The sequence below is a fragment of the Centroberyx gerrardi genome, chromosome 21 (assembly GCF_048128805.1).
Source record: "Centroberyx gerrardi isolate f3 chromosome 21, fCenGer3.hap1.cur.20231027, whole genome shotgun sequence".
NCBI lineage: Eukaryota > Metazoa > Chordata > Actinopteri > Beryciformes > Berycidae > Centroberyx > Centroberyx gerrardi.
Genome location: NC_136017.1, coordinates 19,535,109 through 19,562,647, shown reverse-complemented (window position 1 = coordinate 19,562,647; position 27,539 = coordinate 19,535,109). Strand labels below are relative to the sequence as shown.

Here is a 27,539-nt window from a genome sequence, read left to right as displayed (position 1 = left end):
TAATGACGCCCCGGCTGCGACACACCCCAAAGTGCGCAAAGGTGCGAGGGCCCTATCATCGCTGCTTGCAGCTTTAATTATTATTATTATTATTATTATTATTATTATTAGGGCCCGAGCACTGACCGATGCGAGGACCTATTGTATTTCAAGGAATTATTATTATTATTATTATTTATTTATTTATTTTTTTTCTGCCGAGTAAATCGCATTTTTGAGGGGCTAAAGCTGCTCGGATAGTTGCAAAACTTTGCACACGCGTCAGAAGTGGTGAACACTTATATATTTTAAGGGTCTTGCGCATGGGTGTGGCAAAATGGCTCAATAGCGCCCCCTACAAAATTTCAAAAAAATACTCATCGCTCTACGTTTCACCTACATGTACCAAATTTGGTAGGCCCATGTATCATGTCCAGACTTACAAAAAACGTCAATGGGTGCCATGACCTAAACCCAACAGGAAGTCAGCCATTTTGCGTTTATTGTGGCATTTTTGACCATTGACAGGGGTCATACTTTAATGAACTCCTCCTAGGAGGTTAATCGGATCCACCTCAAACTTGCTCAGCGTATATAACACACCTTGACGATTAAAAGTTAATATAAGCTTGAGTTTTCGTCCAACGGCGTGGGCGTGGCGAGGCGTCGAATTTCCATGTTTCGCCACGAAACAGGAAGTGCTTTGTAACTCGGCCGTACATGGTCAAATCTGGCCCAAACTTCACATGTTTGATACGTGTCCCAGCCTGAACACATCCACAGGACAATATTCAGTTATAGTCATAGCGCCACCTACTGGCAAAACAGGAAGTGCTTTGTAACTCGGCTGTATGTTGTCACATTTGCCCCAAACTTCACATGTTTGATGAGACTCCCGGCCTCAAGACATCTATAGGCCAATATTCAGTTATAGTCATAGCGCCACCTACTGGCAACACAGGAAGTGGTTTGTAACTCCACTGTACATGGTCACATCTGCCCCAAACTTCACATGTTTGATAAGTGTCCCGGCCTCAACATTTCTACATGCGAATTTTCAATCACAGTCATAGCGCCACCTACTGGCAAGACAGGAAGTGGTTTGTAACTCAGCTGTACTTGGTCACATCTGCCCGAAACTTCACACGTTTGATGACAGTCCCGACCTGAAGACATCTACATGCCAATATTCAGTTATAGTCATAGCGCCACCTACTGCCAACACAGGAAATGACACGTTCTATACTGAAAATTCTGAGCCGCGTCGACAGGTCGGTGTCCAGTAACGATGCCGCGGCTGCGGCACACCCCGACGTGCGCGAAGTGCGAGGGCCCGATCATTGCTGCTTGCAGCTTTAATTATTAGGGCCCGAGCACCGTCCGGTGCGAGGACCTATTGTATTTCAAGGAATTATTATTATTTTTCTTTGTAAAAAAAAAACGCATTTTTGAGGGGCTAAACGTGCTCGGAAAGTTGCGAAACTTTGCACACACGTCAGAAGTGGTGAAAAATTACATATTTTATGGGTCTTGCGCATGGGTTTGGCTAAATGGCTCAATAGCGCCCCCTACAAAATTTCAAAAAAATACTCATCGCTCTACGTTTCACCTACATGTACCAAATTTGGTAGGCACATGTATCATGTCCAGACCTACAAAAAACATCAATACGTGCCATGACCTAAACCCAACAGGAAGTCAGCCATTTTGAATTGATTGTGCCATTTTTGTGCGTTTTTGGCCATTTACAGGGGGTCATACTTTAACGAACTCCTCCTAGACGGTTCATCGGATCCATCTCAAATTTGCTCAGCGTACATAACAGACCTTGACGATCAAAAGTTATTAAAAGCTTGAGTTTTCCTCCAACGGTGTGGGCGTGGCCTGGCGTCGAATTTCCATGTTTCGCCATGAAACAGGAAGTGCCTGTAACTCCACCGTACATGCTCACATCTGCCCCAAACTTCACATGTTTGATAAGTGTCCCGGCCTCAACATTTCTACATGCCGATTTTCAGTCACTGTCATAGCGCCACCTACTGGCAACACAGGAAGTGCTTTGTAACTCGGCTGTACGTGGTCACATCTGCCCCAAACTTCACATGTTTGCTAAGTGTCATGGCCTCAAGACATCGACATGGCAATATTAATTTATAGTCATAGCGCCACCTGCTGGCAATACAGGAAGTGCTTTGTAACTCCACTGTACATGGTCACATCTGCCCCAAACTTCACATGTTTGATGAGTGTCCCAGCCTGAACACATCCACAGGCCAATATTCAGTTATAGTCATAGTGCCACCTACTGGCAACACAGGAAGTGGTTTGTAACTCCACTGTACATGCTCAAATCTGCACCAAATTTCACATATTTGATGAGAGTCCCGGGCTGAAGACATCGACATGCCAATATTCAGTTATGGTCATAGCGCCACCTGCTGGCAACACAGGAAGTGGTTTGTAACTCGGCTGTACGTGGTCAAATCTGCTCCAAACTTCACATGTTTGATGAGACTCCCAGCCTGAACACATCTACAGGCCAATTTTCAATCATAGTCATAGCGCCACCTACTGGCAAAAGGAAATGACTTGTTTTATACTGAAAATTCAGAGCCGCGTCGACCGGTCGGTGTCCAGTAACGATGCCGCGGCTGCAGCACACCCCGACATGCGCGGAGTGCGAGGGCCCGATCATCGCTGCTTGCAGCTTTAATTATTATTATTTTTCTTAGGCCGAATGAATCGCATTTTTAAGGGGCTAAAGGTGCTCGGATAGTTGCGAAACTTTGCACACGCCTCAGAAGTGGTGTAAATTAGAGATTTTATGGCTCTTGCGCATGGGTGTGGCAAAATGGCTCAATAGCGCCCCCTACAAAATTCAAAAAAATACTCATCGCTCTACGTTTCAGCTACATGTACCAACTTTGGTAGGCACATGTATCATGTCCAGACTTACAAAAAACGTCAATAGGTGCCATGACCTAAACCCAACAGGAAGTCAGCCATTTTGCATTTATTGTGGCATTTTTGTGCATTTTTGGACATTTACAGGGGTCATACTTTAACTAACTCCTCCTAGGAGGTTAATTGGATCCACCTCAAACTTGCTCAGCGTATATAACAGACCTTGACGATTAAAAGTTAATATAAGCTTGAGTTTTCGTCCAACGGCGTGGGCGTGGCGAGGCGTCGAATTTCCATGTTTCGCCACGAAACAGGAAGTGCTATGTAACTCGACTGTACATGGTCAAATCTGCCCCAAACTTCACATGTTTGATAAGTGTCATGGCCTCAAGACATCAACATGGCAATATTCAGTTATAGTCATAGCACCACCTACTGGCAAAACAGGAAGTGGTTTGTAACTCCACTGTACATGGTCAAATCTGCCCCAAACTTCACATGTTTGATGAGAGTCCCGGCCTGAACACATCTACATGCCAATATTCAGTTATAGTCATAGCGCCACCTACTGGCAAAACAGGAAGTGGTTTGTAACTCGGCTGTACGTGGTCAAATCTGCCCCAAACTTCACATGTTTGATGAGACTCCCGGCCTCAAGACATCTACAGGCCAATATTCCGTTACAGTCATAACGCCACCTACTGGCAACACAGGAAGTGGTTTGGAACTCGCCTGTATGTGGTCACATCTGCCCCAAACTTCACATGTTTGATAAGTGTCCCGGCCTGAGCACATCTACAGGCCAATTTTCAATCATAGTCATAGCGCCACCTACTGGCCAAACAGGAAGTGGTTTGTAACTCGGCTGTACATGCTCAAATCTGCCCCAAACTTCACATATTTGATGAGAGTCCTGGGCTAAAGACATCGACATGCCAATATTCACTCATGGTCATAGCGCCACCTACTGGCAAAACAGGAAGTGCTTTGTAACTCGGCTGTACGTGGTCAAATCTGCCCCAAACTTCACATGTTTGATGAGACTCCCGGCCTGAACACATCTACAGGCCAATATTCAGTTATAGTCATAGCGCCACCTACTGGCAACACAGGAAGTGGTTTGTAACTCCACTGTACATGGTCAAATCTGCCCCAAACTTCACATGTTTGCTAAGTGTCCTGGCCTCAAGACATCTACATGCCAATATTCAGTTATAGTCATAGCGCCACCTACTGGCAACACAGGAAGTGGTTTGTAACTCGACTCTACGTGGTCAAATCTGCCCCAAACCTCACATGTTTGCTAAGTGTCCCGGCCTGAAGACATCTACAGGCCAAACTGGAATTATAGTCATAGCGCCACCTACTGGCAACACAGGAAATGACACGTTCTATACTGAAAATTCTGAGCCGCGTCGATCGGTCAGTGTCCAGTAATGATGTGGCGGCTGCGGCACACCCCGACATGCGCGAAGTGCGAGGGCCCGATCATCGCTGCTTGCAGATTTAATTTGTTATTTTTGCATTTGTTTGTATTTTATTTTTGTAGACACTAGGGGCACTAAGCACCAGACCAAGCACTTGTTGGGTGAATGGCAGGATTAAGGATAAAAGTATCAGGTGTGTCAATGTCAGGTGATGCACCAGGAAGGGACATGGTTTTTTACCAGAGCAAGAGAGAGGTGGTATGATGAACACATGTATGTTTGCTTTTGAACTGGAAAAATAAAATCAACCTAAACGTGGATCTTGCCTGGACAATGGACTTCTTAAATTGCCTGAGTACAATCCAACTGAAATTGTGCATCAGAGGCCTTTTGTCCTAAGTTTTATTTTGAAGAAAATCCTTTTGACAAATAGCCACTACACTGTGCTTCCTGTCAATCACCTGACACCCACAGGAAGAAATGGAACTCTCCTCCAGGAAATAATTTTGAAAAACATGTCGCTTTACAAACTGTACTGTCACATCCATGTCTTTTTATTTAGGGCATCTTTGTTAGCCTGGACAGCAGGTAATTTCACGCTAGGTTTGACACCGTAAAGTTTGTATTTTAAAACTGATGAAAACTATAAAAAATCCAATTAACAGCATGCATTGCAAAATGATTGTGGGAAATGTAAAGTAGACATAGACAGAAGTAAATGGGACTTTAACTGTAAATGGCACCGTATTGTCCTTTGAAATGCAAGGGTAAGTAAACTTAAATTAAATTAGGTTGCGTTACGTTTGGAAAGTCAATCGGTATCAGCTTACTAACAAAGTACACTAATAAATACAGGGAGGAAGGCAGTGCAAAAGTTGTTTGCAATGGCATGAAGGAAATAATTAAGCAATATCACACAAGAGGGAGTGCTGTTGTACTGTATATCAGCACGGCTGTGATTCGGTCGTAGGCATGAGGCCACAGGCTGAGTGCCGAAGATAATCACAGCCGTGTTTATACAACAGTTGTATAAACAAAGTTATTCATCAAGTAATGGTAATTTGAGACAACAGATGATTTTTGTCTGTTATTTGTCTCCGCCAACAAAAACAGTTCCCTCAGGATTCCACTACCAAGTGTTGCCAAGCAACAGGTAAACTGTTTCCCGACTGCAAGCTAGCTAGCTACTTTGAGGTTAGCACAGACAATTTCAGCTTACTTTCTTCCCAATCTTCCGCCTCGGCCGACCGTTCATAATTAAGGTTAAATGTATCCATATTTGCGCTGTTGCTACTAGGTGCGAATTAAATTAGAGTTTTGTGTGGACGTGTACTGTGAATATCTGGTAAGCATTTGTTTGTTGCACAACACTGTAGAAGTGCTAACCAGCTGGTTAGCTTGCCAGCTACTCAGCTAATGTCAGATGACGTTGTCGTGATCCGCTTTTTATTTCTCCTCACAAGAAGCTCTCCAGGCAGAGCTTTCTCCACACAAAAAAACGCTATGTGTGAACGCAGCCTAGTCAAGGTTACATTAGAACACCTGTGAAGCGGAGTGATACATACAGTACAGCGTCCCAGTGCTGTTATACTGTATATCAGCGCTCATGGAATGCCTCTTGTCCAATCAAATTGCTCGACCGGAACTAACTGTTGTATAATGGTCAGTATGTCAAATGTAATATTTTACTTGTACATGTAAATGTACTTAGTGCATACTATTCACAGAGCTACTGCACTGGAAAAATGTCCATCTTAACAAAACATTTAATCTTTTATTTACTCGAAAAATCTTATTTTTCTTGAAACAAGTGAAACAATTCTGCCAATGGGATGAGATAGTTTCACCTGTTTCCAATGATTTTTTTGTGATATTATCTATAAATTATCCTGAAACCAGTGGAATGATCTGCCTTATTTTAAGATATTTTTACTAGGGTTTGACAGATATGTTTTTTTGACGGTCAATATACTGTTATTTTTTTGATTGAACTTGCCGGTAGCCAAGTTTGTGCCATTTCCATGCCAAGTATTCAGTGTTTCCCCTAGAATTGTATTCTTGTCAGGGTGGAAAAGCCTCTGAAACAGCATTTAGACCATCATGGGACACTGTCCTCTGAAACTCAGGATGATGATAGTAATAATCATAATAATACTAGCATATTCATCCATACTCAAAATGTCTCATTAGAATCAGTTCAGGTTAAGGTCTTCCCATAAACAACCAGTGTAGTATTGATCAATTCTACAATAAATATGTAATCAATCAAACTGCATACCATATCCATCATATCAGAGGTAGACGACAGACTTGTTGATATCCAATTTAAAAAAAAAAAAAAAGTCAGCAAACCAAATATCAGTAGCCCGACGGACCCGGTACCGGGTCCACTCCACCCCCCTAGTTACGAAAAATCGTGATGGAAGATGGTCTATTAATAGAAGATATTAATGTTATACTGTTTTGAAAACATGGGGTCTTCAGCTTTCAGAATCCTTAAACCAAATGTATGTTGTCCAAACTATGTCTTATTACTAAGTATTTTAACAATAAAATCGTACAAATATAAACTTCGTAAATATAAGAGCAAGTTGTGATCAAAAGATCCGGGATAATTTTCTCGTCAGTCTACAATAACATGCTGGAAATTAGAAATTCCAAGCTTTCCAATGACCCTGAACAGGCGTTTTTTCCTAGGGCTAGGGCTAGGGCTTAACAGGAATTGGCTTAACTGTAATTGTTACTTTTTTTCCCAGAACATTCTTTAAAGATGTAAAACTTCATTGGAAACAAGTGAAATATCAATACTGTTGCCATGCGGCAAGCAGGTTTTCAATAGTCTTCTAAGCCTAGGCTGTTTAGCACTGCTGGTTAAAAAAGAGTGTGTGGTGGAGACAGGGGGTAAAGGCCCAGTTAACCCAGGTTAAATATGTACTATGATGTGGTTAACCCTGGACTAAGTGGGATAAAGGGCTTTAGATTTGCTGAGAGTGACCCATCCTTTTAAGTGCAGCCGTTCAGATGATGGAAAGCCCATACTCAGCCCTTCATCTGTCATAGGAGTCTTCAGTACAGTATGAGTTAGGAGCTTTAGCCTGGATTTACCCACACACACACACACAGAGATACACACACACACACACACACACACTCAGGCATGCTGTTTGAACAACCCACTCAGTGGCTCTGAAATAAGATCTCTCTCTCTCTCATTCCCTTTGCCTCTCTCTTTCTATTTTCCCCCCTCTGTTTCTTTCTATTGCGTCTTTCCTGGATAGGGAGACAGCTAGACTTAGCGAGAGACTTGCAGGAACAATATATAAAATAATAAACCTTATTTGTTCAGCACTTTTCTACGATGCTTTTACACAATGCTTTATGGCAATAAAACAATTCAACATGAAAGCACCAATGAGGGAATCAATAAAAAAATGCCAGATATGAATTAAAAACAGGCTTACTGAAGAGTCACACTGGGAAATAAAGAATTAAGTAGACAAATTATATAAAAGCGTGTCTGTAAAAATGTGTTTAAAGAGGTGGTTTAAAAGATGACAGCAATTTCAAAATATGGACGAATGAACATATGAAGAAAACAGATATTAATTTATAGCTTAAACGCTTAAGAAACAGCTTTTAAAAGCATATTCTTTCTCATTTGTTATTGGATAAGTATATTTTCATATTGTATATCTTAATTTATTTTTCTTTGCTTCAGTATGTTCTACTGCTGTCATCCAGTAAATGAATTAAGTAACAAAGCAATGGAGGAATAAGAGAATAAGAGAATAAAACAATTTGGAGCGTCAATAAATTAATGAATAACAATTGAATATCAAAACATTACAAAAACGACAGTTTAAAAAAGAAAAAGAGAATTCTGGTATGTTCATGTTGTGATCGAATTTTGCACATGTAGCCAACTGGTTGCCTAAAGTTGTTCATGGTTACATCACCAGATATCTTTTTTTTGAAGCCTAGGTGAGTCTTTGAACACTTTGAAGTTGTGTTGTTACACCGTTGTAAGTACATTATGTATTAAGTAGATTTTCATCCAGTGCCTACACAGTAATATTGTGTACTTACAAAACTTTTCCATAGGTTAATACACAGGTTAATACACTGGAATAAGGTCACTGTGAAGTCTTACCAAATTTTATTCATGTAGTACATTTCATACAGCAGTGTAACCCAAAGTGCTGAACATGGTTAACCAACTTCATAAAAGGACACAAAAACAGGAGAAGCAACATTTAAACTTGCAATACATTACATATATATTGGATAATATACTGGACGATGCTGCGAGTGAGCAACTGGCGTCACAACACATTTCAGCTATAAAGCCTCGATCTCAAGCCAAAAAAGCAAATGACAAAGCAGTATTATTATTCCAGTATTTACCATGGTGATATATCACCTCTTCACTAGACGTTTCTGTTTCTGTCTCTGCTCTAGCTAATTTACTCCTCTACATTGTCAAAATGTGACTATTTGTGTCAATTACAGGCCAATTCCATGGCTGCTGATAGCGGTCGATAAAACTCAGATTACTTAATGCCCCTCTAAAAAGTGTAAAAAAGTATAAGTACTGTATTTCCTCTAATAGTGGCCGGTAGTCAATGGCCCGGACGCCCGGTGACGCATCGGCCTGGACGCCCGGTGACGCATCGGCGTCGAGACCCCCGCCGAAATCTCGGCCGGATCACCAGGAACACATCGGCGCCCAGCTATCGGCACTGGCTGGAACTGTGCCCCCGGGAAACTCCGGAAAGCATCGACAGTAAGCCCTCGGTGCGCCGAAACCTCCATGCTTGTCTGTGTCTCTCTCTCCGCCGACAGAACAGAGGGCTGTCAGGTGGACTGAGCTCGCGCATATGCATAGAAATAAACGGTGATATGATATAACTGTATAAACAACGGTGGATACCGGTAAACTCCTGGTGCCCGTCTGTAACTGTAGTTTGTAGTAACGTACAAGTGCCACATGATGGCTCGGCCGGTGGAAGTCTCTGGAGCATGCCGTCGTCGATTACCGTAATTATCGTAATGCATTGCAGTAACAAAAAAACGTCTACCTAACGTACCCCAACAGAAGCAGATCAGAAAACAAGTAGGCTTCGTACTAAAATATGAGCAAATATACTTATCAAACAGAGGGAATTAGAAATAAAGGCCTGTCTCTAATATAAGCCTGCTTCCAATAAAGGCCTGGTACCCTCTGCAGTTGAGGTAAATAAAGGCCCAGGCCAATATTAGAGGAATTACGGTATATTTAAAAAGTATGGTTAAGAAACAAAAACAACTTATTCAAACTCATTCATTAACTTCAGCTCTGCCGATACTGTACAGTTCGTTACGTGCCAGTTTTAGCAGGTAATCAGTACATAATTACACTATCTGTTTCTCTCTCTCTTTTCCTTTCGCTCCTTTCTGTCTCTATCTCGCTTGCTTTCTATTTTGTGCTTTAGCGGTTCAATGACTCAGACTGTTTGACAATGCCCACCCCCCCACCCCCCAACCCACACACACACACACACACAAATAGAGTTCGATCTGTTCTCATTGGTGAGACAGTACATTGGAATAGACAGGCCCATCACAACAGCATTAGCCAGCATCATATTAGCATGTCAGAACTGTTGCATATCAACACACTGCTGCCCCACGAACACCAAGTTACACCAACTACTATGTGTTCTCACAGTTTTACTTGAACTGGGAGTTGACATGGCCTTTTATTTGCTGAGTAAAGGCGAATTTTAGAGAGTTCTGCGCCTCTGCATGCAACACAGAACATGTGCTTTATGCCACATTCAAGGTCTGTATCTGCCAACAAGAAAAAGTTGAGATAACTCAGAGTACTGCTGACTTAAAGTGGTAATCCACAAAAATTGTTTTCTCGAGATAATGAGATAATTTGCTTTTAAAATCATTTCAGGAAACATATGATCATTCCGAGAAGCAATGTCAGAGGCAGAGCAGGAGTATATTGATCACCGTCAGCACAGGCTGAAATAGCATTATGCCTTGCTATTACAGATGATACAGATGGAGATCATTTTCTCATTATCTCGAGATAATGACATAAATATCTTGATATCTTGAGAAAACAATTAACTCATTATCACGGGAAAACAGCGTAATAAAATGTATGAATATGTGTCCTCAATGGGCTTCTGTACACAACAATCTTTTTTTTCAAGAATTAAACCTACAATAAGCGATTTCACACCCTATAACCAATCCAGAAACTAACGTGTGCTATGTGGAGATTTAATACATTTAATAATAATACATTTTATTTGTATAGCGCTTTTCTAAATACTCAAAGACGCTTAAATTTCATTGAGACATAATGATATAAATCAATATCCACACAGCTGTGTTGCTGTTTTCACCTCTTTTCTAAAGGTTGTTGTCAAAATCCGGACCGACTCATAGCTCCTCCCAGTCCATTCAGTAGCTTTTCATTTTTTTAAACTAGCTTGTATCCTCCCTCGCTGTTTAAAAGCAGCGCTCTCCCCCTCCCATTCCAGAAGAAAATTCTCGTAATGGCGGAACTGATGAAGCGAGCGAGTAAACTTGTTAAACTAGTAAACTTGCTACCTACCTCTTCACCTTCAGCAACACTTCTCCATAGGTACGTTTAGCTTAGCTATTAGCCTTTATGCACGGTTTGTCCTTTGGAGCCTCCGTAGTGCAGCAGCTTTGTTGTGGTTTATTTACAATGTGTTGCGGTTTCTGTCGCCCTCTAGTGGTCGGAAAATCACTTAGTGCAGCTTTAAGAATAACAGTTGTTCAAAGAAGAGAGGGTAGAGTGCTTCTATTGGATTTCTGTTGTTTGGAGGCATTTGTTGATGAAGCTTACTGTTTGGTTTGGGACTGTAGCTTTACAGGAAACAGAAGGACTTTTTTTTTAATTAAAAACAAAAGCAAAAAAATCAAGTGCATGATTAGTTCAAAAGAACATATTAAATCCAATTTGTTCACCAGGATATCAAACTGCATTTAGAGTTCTTCATTCTTCATTCTTTAACACCATTGTGTTTCACCCCTGCTGTGGCCTTTATCAGAGAATAGCACACCAAACTGCATGAAGAACTGAAAAAGCAGTTTGCTGCGTCTCTCCCTGATGAAGCCCACATCATGGCCAAAACGCATTGTAGTTGGTTTTATGTTCTTTTGAACTATCCATGCAATAAAGGCTTTTTAACTTCTTGTTTGAAGAGTGAATACACAATGTCTTATGAATTAACATCATAGTGAAATGTTTAAATATTACACTATAGTGAAGTTGGGGACCCACTACAGCAGTGGTTCTCAACCTGGGGATCGGTACCCTCCAGGAAGTCACAAGATAATTTGGGTGTTTCATGAAATTATTTATGGGATAGGAAAAAATATATATTTCTACTATACACATTTTTCTTGTGAAATACTGAATAGTTTTCAGACTCTGGGCCTCCTCTGATAATTATCCAAATAAAACAACATGAAAATGGAAAATCATTCTTTGGTTAAACTGTTAACCACTCTGCTTATGCAGCCTGTGATGGGATGAGTAGGCATGGCTTCGTTTTAAGGGGGCATGAGCCAAAAAGAGACAACCACTGTACTAGAGGATTATGGGGCCAATTTCCTCCAGATTTGCCCATTCGGACAATCGGATCCTGATTAGAGGCTTGGTTGGGACTGATGGTTGGCACAGATTATCTGGTAGTGTGAGTAGTTTACAGATTCAGGGTCCTATTTTTGTGCTGGCAATTCCACACAGCTTCCAAGTTTATACAGTGCAAATCATCAGGGGTACAGAAGCACGGACATCCTGATGACATCCTGGGGACGCACTGGACGCAGTAGATCACACAGCTCCATTGTAAAGTTCTCTCTCCACTCTAACCCTTGGCACCGTATCCACATCCAAAAACAGCAAGTTGCCGGGAGTGCAATAACTACCTGTGTCATCTCCTTTTTTCCAACAGGTTTCCCAAGAGTAGCGCCTGAAACATTGCATTTTTAATTGCAATAGAGATAGGCCTATAGCTGCAATGGTGGTAGAGCAGAATCATGGCTGTAGGAAACAAGTTACTGTTTTGGGAAAAAACTCAGATTTCCACAATTCTCTCTGGATAATCGAAATAAGTAATTCAGTCATGTAAACTGGGGAGTTATCAGTTCATACAATCATATAGACATCTTAAACAGACTGTTGCCTTCTCGCAGTAATAGTGGCATTATTGTGCGCATGTAAACGTAGGCTACAGGCAACCAACAAAATAATGGAAGCACATTTTACTGTACTGCAAAGGTAGTTGTAACAACACGTGTGGTTATTGTGTGAATTATTATCTTCAACATAAAACCGTTGGTGCGAATCATTACACACGGAGAACATGGTGATTTCAATAGTTTCCTCTTGGGAGAAGCCGGTCTGTACTGTCCTCTCCTTTACCAAACTGTCAGCGCTCCATGGAGTGGAGGGCAGTGCTTTTAAAGGGGATGAGAGGAGCTGATTTGATTGGCCATGATTGACGCTAACCTCTACCACACCTACTGAAAATGCATTCCTCTTAATCCACCCCCCAAATCATTCATTTTGTCCATTTTATTTTAAATGAATCTATCATTCCCCACACTTGACCACAGGTATTACCTTTTTGGTGACAGTAGAATTCGCAGAAAGTCGCAGAAATTGGAGTCCATCACCAAGCCCAAGTACTATTTACCAGTTGAAACCTGAGGTGAGCGGTATTTGGCCGTGAACACGCTTTTTCAAAGGTTTGGTTGCAGCAGGTACGCGTCTCCTCCAAACTCTGCTCCTGTCGTTTTGGACCTGGTGGGTTTTGTGGCGCTGCCTTGGGCTTTCTTTAGTCGTGCTGCGCATTACGTCAATGTGAAAACAGCTCTTGAAACAGGCTTTATCTAAGCAGAGCTCTTGGACAAGATGATAAAAGTCTCACTGCTCTGTTCTCCGGACGTCATCCTCTGTTTCAAAACAGGCTCCTCATACTCTTCTTCAAGAGCAAGCAGAGCGATCACTAACTTTCTTCTCAATTTTAGTTTTTTGGCAACGTTATCCCCTCTGTGACATCCTGGGACCTTTGTTGCATTTCATCCCCTTCTGTCTTTCCAATCTTTCCTTTCTCTTCATGGTAAACTGTCTAATCTAAAAATAAGATAAGATGTAACACTCATTGTGCTTGTGATATTTTATTCTCTTTGTTACTAATGACACTCACAGCTGCGCTTTGCATTTCAGCAGGACAAAAAAGCTTCCAATCCGATCATGGCCTTTTCTACTAGTATTTACCTTCTAAAAGCTGAGGTGAACAGTATTTCCTAGTAGTATTTACCATCTGAAAGCTGAAATGAACTGTATTATCTAGTAGTTAGTGCTTACCAGAAAGACAGTAACTGATAATAGCCATGGATACCATTTCTTTTTAGAATTACTTGGTTCCTGATATTCTCTCTACCCAGCTCTGCGCTTTGGGTCTCAGCTGAGTTTGGTGCGCAGCTGCACTTCTTGTTGTTGTACTCTATTATTTAGTACACAGTGGCATCAGTCTCATGGTTCCCTACCAGGAGATTTAGTGTGTGTGTGTGTGTGTGTGTGTGCAAGGCATTAACACTGACAGGGTTAGGGGTTTGATTCCTAATCTCATATTGAAAAAGTATGCACTCACGATACTGTAAGCCACTTTGGATAAATGTTCACCTAATGGCAGTTACATTATGTTACGTTATGTATGTTACATTATGTTTTTGGGGCGTGCCGTGGCATTGCATTACCATATGTTACCTTACATCATGTTGTTTTATTTATCTGTCTTTTCCCCTGCCTCTGCCTCAGGGCCCATGAGCAAGACCTGACTAAGAGACATGAGAGGGAGTTGGGGGAGATGAGTGCAGCCCATCACAGAGAAACCCACATCATGCTGGCGGACTTCAACAAGGCCCAGGAGGTCCTCAAAGACAAGATCTCTGCTCTACAAATACTGTAAGTGTGTGTGTGTGTGTGTGTGTGTGTGTGTGTGTGGCAGTAATGACATTTGAAATTTGACCCATTAGACTGGAATAAATCGTTTATCTAAAGATTCTAAGGCAAAGTAATCCAAAAGTAACTGAAAGTAATAAGATTATGTTATTGAGTTGGAATAATCCAGTGGGTTATATTAGTGATTTGATTATTAAGCAGATAATGTTGTACAGTACTGATTTATTCAGTGGGTCTTCTCTTAAACTCAGATAGATTGGATGGAGCAACACTGCCATCTAAGCACTGAGAATAGGTACTTAAAAATGGAGCAGAATATAGAATAACATAATAATTATGTTATAATATAATAACAACAATAATAGTCATATTGGCATAGGCACAGCAGACAATATGCATAATTATAAACAGCAAGGCCTTTATGCTCCTTAATGTTTGTTTCCTTGTTTCTTTCTTTGTTTCTTTCCTTCTTTCTTTCTTTCTTTGTTTCTTTCTTTCTTTCTTTTTGATTTTATGGGTCTGTCACCAAGCTATATCACAGACCGTTCAACCCCATATGAGCAGGATCAGAGCTCCTTATTGGCTCTGATCAACCCCCCCCCCCATTGGCTGTTCCAAAGTCTAGATAAAAAACAAGAGGCCCCTATTGGCTGTTGCAAAGTCTAGATAAAAAACAAGAGGCCCCTATTGGCTGTTCCAAAGTCTAGATCGAAAACTGATTTGGGACTGTTCACTTTCTTTCTTTCTTTCTTTCATGCTTTCATGCTTTCATGCTTTTCTGTGTTTTTGTCCAGGTTGGAGGGGACAGAGGACAAATTCAGGAACAGAGAGAGCCGACCGGAAGACCTTCAGATCATAGCAGAGCTCAGAGAGATGGTCACTGAGAGAGAAGCCCTGGTCAAAAAACTAGTGGTGAGTTGACTGACAAATGGAAGAAAATAGGGATAGATGAAGAGTGAGGGACCCTTGTCACTTTTTTCTACGATGCAGAAATATAGAAATTCAGGAGTAGTCAACTGCTGGCCTTCAGGATTTCTTCAGTTATTCTCAATTCATAAGAAAAGACAATTAAAAAAGACAAAATTACTACTAAAACTGTCCATGAGTACCCAAACATTTAAAAAAAAAAAAATTTTAATTTGTTTTTTGAGGTTTTCAAAATTAAAGTCAGTGGTAGAGACTACTACTAAGAGGCCAATATGGTGAAATATCACTTTAGTTCCCACTGGGGTGATTGTGTTTGTATGTGTGTCTAGGACAGATAAGTGCAAATCTAATTTTAAGTATTTTGTGTGAAATTGAAGCATTTTTAACTTAAAGGGACACCTTGACATTTTAAATTTTGGTCTATGTTTCTTCACTAGGAACCTGTAATAATGTCATTACACACGTATATTGGAACAAAGGCTTGTTAGCGTTGTTAATGTTTTCCTTTGAAACCAATGGGTACCTTTCGTCTCAAGATAGCTGATTAGCCTTCATCTGATGTTTCCTTTTGATTTTCATGAGAATTGGTAATACTGCTAACACAAAGGCTTTAGTATGCCCGCCTGAATTATTTCTTGATATGTTACAATTGTCTGGTGGCAATAACAGACTAAATTTCAAAATGTGAAAATATACCTTTAACTCAGCAGACCTGAACTGATTTTAAGTTTTATCATCCTATCTTAGTGTATCATATTGTATTGTATCATATATTGTGTTGTGTCATTTCATATCAGACTGTATTGTATCACACTATATCATATTGGACCAGATCAGATCAGATCAGATTAGATCACATCGTTTTTCAGCAAGGCTTCAACAAGGCTGATTCTTATTGGTCAACAGTCTAAAAATGAATAATCTGTTTTCTTATAGGATGACAAGAAGTTCTACCAGTTGGAGTTGGTCAACAGAGAGACGGGCTTCAACAAAGTCTTCAATTCCAGCGCCAACGTTGGCGTCATCAATCCCCTTATCAAGGTGAGTGGTCTCCATACCGCAACTCTAGATATTTAGGACTCTGGGTATACCGTGTGGTGTGATCCACCCCTGCGTCAAAGAAGTCACAACCCTAGATATGTAGGATCTTGGGTGTTTGTGCCATCATCAACTCTCTTCATCAAGGTGAGTGGCTTCCATATCAAGTCCCTAAATATGTCGTGCTTTGGCTGTAGAATGACAAAAATCCCACACAACCACATACGCATGAGAAGCCATAGATATACAGGACTCTGGGTTTTGACAATGATGGTACAGTAGTGTTCTCTACTACCTTATTGTGAGAACTTGGATATATAAGACTCTGGGTGTGCTATTTTGAATGCCCTCCACTATACTACACTACACTTCTAGTTTATGATGCATGTACTGTAGGTGTAAATGAACATCGATTGGTTGTCAGAGCCATAGATTCTAAGTGTTGTAACTTCTAGGTGTTGCATGCTAAGCACCCTACACTACACCACTACCAGTGTGATGCATGTATAGTACATATGAACACTGACTCCTAGTTTCCACAACTCCTCACACTGCTGAATTAGCTGAAGGATAGCAGCTGTGCGACAACTTAGGCTGGGGACACACTACACGACTGAACAAACTTTGAGATGATTGGACATCACACACTTAATGACTGACATTCGCAGATTTTTTTTTTTTTTTTTTTTTTTGCACACACATACAACGAGTTATAAATTTGGGGAACACACACACTTGATGACCAGTTGCATTTTGGGGAACACACACTTGGCGACCAGCTGGATTTAGTGAACACACACTTGATAACCAGTTGCATTTTGGGGAACCCACGCTTGATGACCAGTTGGACTTTGGAGCGCACACACACTTGACAACGAGTTGGATTTTAGGTGCACACTTGATGACCAGTTGGAATTGGGGAACACAAGCTCAATGACCAGTTGGATTTGGGGAACGCACATTTGACAAGTTGAATTTGGGAAACGCACACTTAACAAGTTGAATATGGGGAACACACCTTTGACAACCAGTTTGATTTGCGTAACATACACTTGACAACCAGTTGGATTTGAGGAACTCACACTTGATGACCAATTGTATTTGGGGAACACACAGTGGATGACCAGTTGAATTTGGCAAACACACACAACCTGAGCAAAAATCATGCAAAAAACACACACTGTCACACAACTAAAACACACATGGAGTTAGAACAACTTGCTGCTGTATTTTTTCCCTCTCATGTCGTATTTCCAGTCTCTGCTCAGATGTCATTCGCAGCTGTAGCTAAAAGTCATGTAGTGTGTCCCACGCCTACTTTCACGGGTACCTTAAACCACATCCCCTCCAACCCCCCTTTGAAAAAAAAACAAAACATCAACCCTCATTTTGCATGTAGTCACAATAAGACAACAATGTTACCAACCAATAACAACCATTTTACTTGATCTTTCAATATTGTAGAGCCCTAATTGAGATTTTTTTCCCACTGCTTTTTGTGGCACCTTCTTGATTTGACATTAAAAATTCATATTAATCTGTCATCTGGGCTCACATCGAGAGCCCTGACACTCATTTAGGGTTACTGACTGTTTGAAAATGTGGTGGTCAGGCTTCCCTTTGGTTTACCTTTAGATTACAGAGTGGGCCTTTTGTGGATGCCACTGGGTGTCCAGCCATGTTACAAAAACTCTGTAGTCAAGTTCCATGATCATCCCTAGTGTTCTATACCAGCTGATCTTTAGCATATTGGACATCCCATATTGGTGAGGTTGTGGAGGGAATTGGTACATATTTTCCAACCACTACTTGAGTAAAGAAAGAGCTGTGACGTATTACCCATTGAACAAGCAAACTCTAGCTCTGGACCCATCCAGAAGGAATAAGGCTTAATTTCAGCATGATCACATCCGCTCCTCCTTCCCCTTCCTCTTCCTTCCCCTCATGCCTGTGTTGCTCGCTGTGTCATCATCTGTTTTTAAGCTGGACCTACTGGGCTCTTGTGCATGCGTACACCGGACATTTTGGTTCCCCACAGTCTAGTGCCAGTAAGACAAGGACACCGCAATCATGTCATCACATTGAGGATATGTGGCATTCATGGGACTAGCATTGCTATTATTACAAGGATCAAGGACACACCGAGAGAAAAGAACACATGAATAGGCACTGGCACACTTTGGTGACTGCTGTATTCTTACAGGACTATTCCAGCATGATTGGAGTTTTTTTTTCATCCACTTAATTCTGACTGTTTTTACATGCATATGCCATAAATAACCATATTTTAAAAATATTTTTGCCATACCTCTTAGGCTCATTCACTCCCATTCAATTCAAAACACCATAATAAACAACTCCCAGGACAACTCCCAGGACTTTTACATTTTGAAAGAAGTTCCATTAACTCTAAGATTCATATTAATGCACGGATTCAGGAACACAGCGAGAGCTGAGACGAAACACTTCCGGGTCACTACATGTCCGATTTCTGCATTTCCTCTCCAAAATACATGTTTCAACCAATGGCTGACATTTTCTGCGCTTATGTAAGGACCTACCTTCTGTCAGTCACAACCCAGTCAAGCCAAGTGCAAACCAAAGAAAGACACTTCCGCCAGCTGTAGTCCTTAGAATGAAACAGGAATTAATAATAATAATAATAATAATAATAATAATAATAATACATTTTATTTGTAAGTGCTTTACATATACTCAAAGACACTTTACAACAGCTAGGGGAAAATAAAATGAATATAAAAATACATAAAAACATTGATACAAAGTGATGATGATAAATGAAGATGATAAAAATAAAAATAATGACAAGAGTGTGCATTTCAGTTCTGGAGAGGCAGTGGGAGTCAGATATTGTAGGCCTTTTTGAAAAGGTGGGTTTTGAGTCTATTTTTCAATGAAGTTTCTGATGTGTGAAGGGAGGGAGTTCCAGAGGGTAGGGGCAGCAATGGTAAAGGCTCTGTCCCCCAAGGTGCGGTGCTTGGTCTTGGTGATGGGGGTCAGGAGGTTGGCATCAGCTGATCTGAGGTGGCGGGTGGGGGTATGGCGATGGAGAAGGTTTGTCAGGTATGAGGGGGCAAGATTATTGAGAGCTTTGTATGTTATGAGGAGGATCTTGAAGTGGATTCGGTGCTGTATTGGGAGCCAGTGAAGGTGTTGAAGGATGGGTGTTATGTGTTCTCTGGAGCGGGAGTGGGTGAGCAACCGGGCAGCTGAGTTCTGAACGTATTGTAGTTTTTGGAGGACGGTGGAAGGGAGGCCATACAGGATGCTGTTGCAGTGATGTAAATAGGTGCGGGTCCTGCGTCTCTGACGCGTTAAAATCCGAAAGGACGCAGTAAACTCACTATCGACGCGTCCAGGGGACGCACCCTATTTTTTCCTAGAAAATAGTCTCAATCATCGCAGGAGAGACTTAATGCCCTTGCTGGGCCTGCATCCAATGCTACTTTCGCCGCACAGATTTCATTTCAACAAGGCTACAAACTTCGTAATTGGTAAATAAACTCACGTGGATGCTCATGTCGATGATGACCCGATGATGCTTTACCGTCCAGGGGACGCACCGTGTTGAAAAAAAAAAAATCCACCGGCCGCGATTTTCTCACCGTCTGCGCATATATCTCGCGCATATCTCCCGTTTTGTTCAGTCTCAGTGAGTGAAAGGAAAACGTTTTAAAATGCCACCAAAGAAAAAGATCAAACATATTGCTGGCCAACAAACTATTGCAGGTAGGGATATACCCGAATCCGAATCCGTTACTCGGGAAAGCACAGATAGGCTAATGCGATGGAAACAGATATTTCTTCTACCCGAAGTTGCTCGTTATTATTCGGGGGAGAAAAGCCATGATTGACATGTCTGTGCGTCAGCCACTATGTTTCTTCAAATCGATTCATATCATTGTGGATGGCCACAAGATAAAAATGCCCATTCTGTTTGCAACATAGGACTTTGATTTCACTAACTAGTCGTTTCATTTACTACACATTAGAGGTCTGCAACCCGACCAGAACCCGACGGGACCCGAGACTGTCTTAGCTTACATTAGCTTTGTGCTTGTTAGCTTTAGGGAAGTAGGCTAACGTTACTCCTGGATAGCATGACAGAGCGAGACGACGTCAGTATTGGGTAGACTGGGAGTAGTTGGTAGTAGCCTACTCAACCTGTTGCTGTAACTCAGTCTCAGTAAAAAACAAGGAGCGCCACCCAGTGACTTAATCTGTTACTGCAACCAAACAATGTTCCAAAAGCATAGTAGGCATATTTGTGACTGTTATAACTGTATGTCGGGCTTGGGTCAGGCTCGGTTGGTTTTTTTCATGTGTGGAAAAAAGCACAATGTTTTATCTCTCTCTCTCTCTCTCTCTCTCTCCCTCTCTCTCTCTCTCTCTGCATGGGAAACATACGTTTACATTGCCAAAGCAAGTGTGAAATAAAAACAAAAAATTTACGTACAATTAAAGATATACTAGAATAAAGAAATGTGTAACCAGAGCTGTGTAACATTGCAATCAAATATATAAATAGGAGTAGGTAAAATTAACTTAAAAATACAAACAGAAAAATTGTGCTTTTGCTGTTAAAAAAAAATTATTATTGGGGACCCACTCAATTTCCCAGGGACCCACTCAAATTACCATCTGTGGGTCCCGGGGACTCACTACATTGAATACCTATTTACATCACTGCTGTTGCAGTAGTCCAGTCTGGAGGTTATGAAAGTGTGGATGAGTGTTTCAGCAGCTGAGAAGGTGAGGGTGGGCCGAAGTCGAGCAATATTGCGGAGATGAAAAAAGGACGTTTTGGTGAGGTTGTTGATGTGCGACTTGAAGGAGAGGGTGGGATCCAGAGTGACGCCAAGGTTTTGGGCCGGGGGGAAGCTGTGACTGTGTGACCATCGATGTTGAGTGAGAAGTCCTGGGAGGAGGGGAGGAGGGATGATGATGTTTTCCGATTTATTGCAGTTGAGCTTGAGGAAGTTGCTGTTCATCCAGGTTTTTATTTCAGTGAGGCAATTCGTGAGGGTGGAGAGAATGGCAGGGCTGATGGCTTTGGTGGAGATGTAGAGCTGGGTGTCGTCGGCGTAGCAATGGAACTGTAGTCTGTGGCGGCATATGATGTGACCTAGGGGGAGCATGTAGAGGATGAAGAGGAGGGGAGCAAGCACCAAGCCTTGGGGGACACCACTGGGGTGGTGTCGGATTTGCAGTTATTGATGGAGATGCAGTGAAATCGGAAAGGTAGGATTTGAACCATGAGAGTGCTGAACCAGTTATGCCAATGCAGGATTGCAGGCGACTGAGGATTAAATAATTCAAGCTACATTTTATACATTTATGGCTTTAAATTGCTGCAATCTAAAAGGTTACTACTACTATTTAGACATTGGTTGTTTCAAAATATTTAATTTATCTCATAACATGATAAAAGGACTGTAAAATGAGCTACAGTGTTGTAAAACAGTAAGGGAATGGGGGAAATGAGTAAAAACTTCAATCATGCTGGATTGGTCGTTTAAAGTATTGGTCCTATCAACAGAATGTAAAAATGTTGGAACTTATCCTTATGTACCATTAATTTCCCTTATTCATTCGTAATACCATGGTTGTCACTACTGTAGAATCACAGGATATACTCCAATGCTCTGGTTGCTCTGAACCGAAAGACCCCAACCGTTTTCTCACTATTAATTCTCACCTATTTTTTTCAGACACAGAAATGCATAGGCCAATTCATTGTTTACTCATCTTTTGAAAAAATGAGATTCAAATCCTATGCTCTCACAAGTATTAAGGGCAGTTTATAGTACAGCGATTTATGATTGTCACCACCGGCGATGATCATATTCTATCGTCGGTCGCAATGACATGTTGTTTATACTTCCAGTGACAGGCGATCTGTCATCGTTGCAATGGTCGTTGCGCCCATCGCTGAGACTTACATTGGATTGAACTTTGACCCCATCGCTGGCTCAGTTGTCATGACAACATTATGGAACTCTCTTATCCTAACGTTGATTAATTCTCTGAGCTCAAATTAAACGGTAATCAACAGCTCTGGAAGACCGTACTTTTGTAATAGACTGTAGAATAAAACATACACTGAGGAGACAATTTATGCTATTTATCTAGACCTGGATAAAGACAATAGATTTATTTGAATGAAACTTCTTATTTAAGAAGAAAGAGTGAAAAATAACATTGCAAAAGCAGTTACATGTAGGTACATTAGGCTATTCTGCAGACTGGTTTACAAACTGTATTTTACTTTCAAATGGTTAAATTTTCAATTAGTGCAATTCAGAAAATATATTTTGTTACATGGCGTTATTAAAAGCAGACTGCAGCAGCTGGTTGACGCGCGGTGGAGTCTGTAGGCTCCGACTCGCTTTCAGAACGGACACAACAATAAACTTCACAACCTGGGAATATTTGCATTACTTTTAACTGATGGAAGAAAAGGGTAAGAACATTACTGTTACCTGTACATCTGAGAACTGAAAGCACTTGCCAATGTGTTGTGAGCGCTTTCTGCTGTTTATTTTTTAGACTAGACATGATAAATCAAGGCTGCCTCTGTGATCATACTAGTTTACCATAAAGACGATCAGACCCTGAATAAATGAAAGCTGCTTGTTTTAGACAGTAGATAACAGATAAGTAGATAACAGCAGTGTACTCGGTGATGATTTCTATAGCCTACTAGTGAGAACATCACCAGAAGACATAAAGGTTGTTAAGTTTTTAAGCGGGTAACTTGAAAGCACTCGACTGAGTTACTTTTGATAAAGACTAACTTAATAAAGTAACTAGTTGCTATTTAGAACTATAGTAACAAAGTAAAGTAACTAGATGAAAGCAAATGACTGAACCTCTGCGATGCGTTCTATAATCGCTCTAGTGTTTATACTTTTTATGAGCAACAGCGTCCAAAATCAAAGTTGAGCGATGATGGAATGTTGGTGACTTTGTAGAGATGTCCATTGGGCGATCATAAATCGTTGTACTATAAACTGCCCTTTAATCAGATAGATACATAAAGCATGAAAATATAACCTCAAATAACGCAATGGGGTGTTCGTAATTCAGCTTTTTGATCAACTTGTTTTGCGACGAAATTGGTAGCAGTTACAGTACATTGTTTTAAACACTCACACTGCCAAGTGGCAACTTTGCACGTTGGCGGCCCCAAATGGCAGCGGGAGTTAAATGTTTACATTTTGAGGACTTCATTACCCGGAAATCCCATAAGCTGACATCAATAAACTATATGCCTTCTTCTTAGTGTAGGGTGGAGGTGGTGAAGTGGTTCAGCCATCCCTGGACGGAACACTCACTCACTGCTGTTAGGAGACACTTTTCACCCTTAAGTTTTGATTAGTCACTTCCTGTGTGGAGAAGATTTCCCACCAGTGACCATACCGACACCACAATTTAATATGGCCAAATAGGGCGAATCCACAGGGTCTCACTTCACTGGGGAAGCTCTTCTCTGTTGCCACCCCACGTCATGATTTAGGCTGATTAAACAGTGTAGTGTAGCGCCTATTGCAGCTCTAAGCAAGTTCTGTTGAGTTTTGCATCATTTCAAAAGCATAAATTTAGCAAAAGCTAAATACTGAACACAATTTAAACTGCTGCCAGTCTTCTCGTTGCACACTAAGTTGATCATAAAGGTGATTTGCTAAAATGTCATTGTATTGTAATATAAAATTACCTCCCCAACCCTGCCTTTCTATGTGTGTCTATAGTTAAAAACAGGCAGCCAATCAGGTCACCGCTTCACCAGCTTTCCTAGCCAATCGGCTCTTCGATTTGTCAGCCCTCCTACCATGAATCATGAGGGAGAGGAAGAGGAAGGACAGGAGGTGGAGGAGGTAGGACCAGGAGGCCGCTTTGCGCCTCCTCGCTCCCCCCTCCAGAGGCCCGCGCCCCGAGTTAGGAAAGCCCTGCCTCTGTTCAGCCCTCCTCCTCCTCCTTCTCCTCAGCATCCTCCTCTTCCTCCTTCTTCTTCTCCTCATCCTCCACATCATCCCCTGCCAAGCCTTGCTCTTCCTCATGCTCCTCATCCTCAGAAACCCCAGGTGCAGCATCAGGGCCTACAGAGCTTTAGGAGGTGAGAACTAATCTGCCTTTCTGCCACAGCTGCCGTCAATTCACTTTCGGTTCACTTCATTCAGGGAGTGGATTTTCTTCACACTTCGCATATAAGGAGGGCAAGTTCATTGCGCTGTGAGAAAAGGCTTTACTTCTCCATAGGGAATTTCTTATATAATTGTATTACTGAGATGTTACATTGAATGAAATATGACAGAGATTTCATTTCCTTAAAGAAAATCTTATTTTATTGATTGTAATTACTGCGGGCTGCTGAAGACAGAAATTAAGTATTTACAATGCTTTATTGCAATTACCTTTAGATCAGAGTTTATAGATCAGAGTTTATAACCTTACCTATTCAAAAATAACTGTTCTAGTAAAGATCATGCAGTTAATTGTCTATCAGAGCATAATATGTATTTGTCAGTGGGAAACAACACTTAATTTGTATTTCTCACAAACAAACACAACCAGCAGTGGCACTAGTTGTCACTTCCTTTTCGGTATGACAAGGTTGTCATGTTGATCCCATTATGAAATAACTGAGCTTTGGCAGGGTTGTCGGTCTGCCTATTAAGAAATAACTGGGAATGAATTCTACAGCATTAGCTTGTGCAGTTTCTATTGTCATTTTGAATTGACTGAACTGAAACTGAATTGACCCCAGCCTGTTTCCTGCCCCAAGCTCCCACTCTCTCTGCCCCCCACCTCACTCCTTGGTTGTCTCTCCTTCTTATCCTCACCCCTCTCCCTAAAACTCAAAATAAATGGGTTTATTTCTTTCAAAGACCGATATTGGCCTTTGGTTAAAGATCAGATATCCAATATCCACGTCCACCTCCCATATGATGGAGGTTCCTTTTTCTAAAAGGTACCTTTGTCTGTAAAACCTGCAATGAAATCTGCCTCACCATGTCTTATGGAGCTGCTAACCCACCTAAAAATTTCATTTGTATGGGTTTCAATGAACCACATTAGTGTCCCATGGTCTAATTTCTGTTTCAGAGGCTTTTCCACCAAGAATAAAACTGATGGAAACACTGTAACCTTGATGAAATTGGTCATATTTTAAGATATTGGCTATCGGCAGCTTCAGTTAAAAAATATCGGTATCGTCTTTCAAAACCCCACATTGGTCGATCTTTAAAATAAACCCTTGTCACATGCGTCTCACCAAAGCTCTTGGCACTAAATTAAGTGATTCCTTGGCATTTTGACTTTAGTCAGCTATTTTGGTACAATGGGTACCTTTAGCAGCAAGCTAGTGTTGAGGAAAAAAGCTGTCAAGCTGTCTTTGCTGTGTTGTTCCGTATTCAAGTTTTATTATTGAATATATACTGTATATATAAATGGTAAACAGCATACAGAGATAGTCTGTCTGAGTAGGCTGAACAGACAGACAAAGCTAGAGCAATACAGCAGAAGTCCATGGGAAGATGGTGATAAGAGAGTGAGCTAACGCTTATAAGAACCTACAGTTACGGAGGGCATAATGTTACTATGAATCAAAAGTGAAAATTACTGGATGGACAGTGGGCAAGGAAAACTACTGAATACAGAGTATAAGCTAAAGCAATAGTAATATGTGCATTTACAGGTTTGTCTCAACGCTAGCTCGCTGCTAAAGGAAGCAGCACACAATGCGATCAATGCTAACTAGCCGTTTTTGGTACCGTGGTGTGGAAGGTATCCTCACCACCCTGTGACAGGTGTCTGGTGATTAGAAATAGCAGAATAAACTTGCTATTTTTAACCCCCAGCCAGCACCACCTATCACAATATGGAGAAGACACAGTCTAGTAGTATTGTTTAGCGGTCCTTGTTATAGGCAATAGGTACAACTAGTGATAAGCTAGCTTCCTGCCAAAGAGATCCACTGGTTTCAGAACACAAAGCTAACATGCTAACAAGCCGATTTTGAGTAACAGATGTACCGTGTTGTGGAACGTATCTTCCCTAAATTGTATAAATTTGTCAAGGTATCCCTCACCCCACTACAACCATCCTCACCATCATCACTCAAGTTCTAGACTAGACACAAAACACAATAGATCACGTTTGGATTTTAGAAGTGATGCATATTGCTGTGTCTGCTATGCTTGTCTGCTCTTGAGGTTAGCACTGTAATGCAACATCGGAATGGCATGTCAGCTCACCTAAAACTGGCATGACACTGGTCTGATCAGTACATGGAGGAAAGAAAAACAAGGGGTGGACACTAGCATCACAGCAAGACACAACTGAGGTTCCATACAACACATGCTCAATGAGAATTTATATATCAAATTCTTGGTAATACAGCATGCATTGGAGAGAGACAGGAAAAGCACAAGCGAGAGGAAGGTGATGTGAACAAAGGTCAGAGGTGGTCAGAGGAGTACCAAAATAGTACCAAAATAGTAGAAGTAGGTTTACTTTGTTGTAGAAGTAAAATTACTAGCATACAAAAAGTACAAAAAAGAGAGTAATTGTAATTTGTTACTACCAGTCATCACAAAGGTTGTGAGCATGCTTGTTACATAATACATGCTTTAAGACCTCTTTCTCATCCTAAGTGGGTTAAACACTCCACTGTCAATACATCAAACCCCAGTTTTTTGACTTTGGTGAGAAATCTGTCCATTCCTTTGTTTTTCCTTCTAGAGTCAATGGGATTGAAAACAGTGATTTACCTCTGCTGCCCATAATCATTTAGGCTTGTCTCTCCCAGAGCTAAAGATAGAAAGAGTTTGGCCAGGATGTTGCTGCCCCTTTTCCAGATCTACCAAGTGTTGGCTGTAAATATCTTGTTCTGGCTGTTCCATAACACCACCATACATGGAAAACAAGACCAGCTGCCATAAAATCACCAGGGACTTAGAAACAACCATGGAGCAGGGTTTTTGTTAGCCTGAATGGGCCCTAGATGTTGCCATCAACCATTTGCATTTTCTCGCATCTTGAGTCTGAGCGTGACCCATTCAAAACCTTGGAGGAGACCTTGACCACATACCGTAATTCAAGAAGCGGCTGGCCTCCTCTCTGAGTATATACAAGAGGTGAAAAATAGACAGTGGATGTTTGATTTTGTTGTTAAAATCTACTTTGAACTTTGAACAGAAATATTCAGTTCCATAACTCCATGGCCAAGTCCATTCATCCCA

At 41.2% G+C, this 27,539-nt stretch overlaps 1 protein-coding gene across 1 annotated transcript in view; it reads left to right on the top strand.

The window, feature by feature from the left end:
- The window catches only part of fam184aa (family with sequence similarity 184 member Aa), a 117,963-nt gene that overhangs the window by 85,458 nt on the left and 4,966 nt on the right, over positions 1 to 27,539 (top strand). Inside the window, exons 20-23 of the mRNA XM_078291145.1 lie at positions 14,167 to 14,313; positions 15,105 to 15,222; positions 16,174 to 16,278; positions 24,048 to 24,412. Coding sequence (XP_078147271.1) covers positions 14,167 to 14,313; positions 15,105 to 15,222; positions 16,174 to 16,278; positions 24,048 to 24,412 — 735 coding nt within the window. The remainder of the gene's footprint in view (positions 1 to 14,166; positions 14,314 to 15,104; positions 15,223 to 16,173; positions 16,279 to 24,047; positions 24,413 to 27,539) is intronic.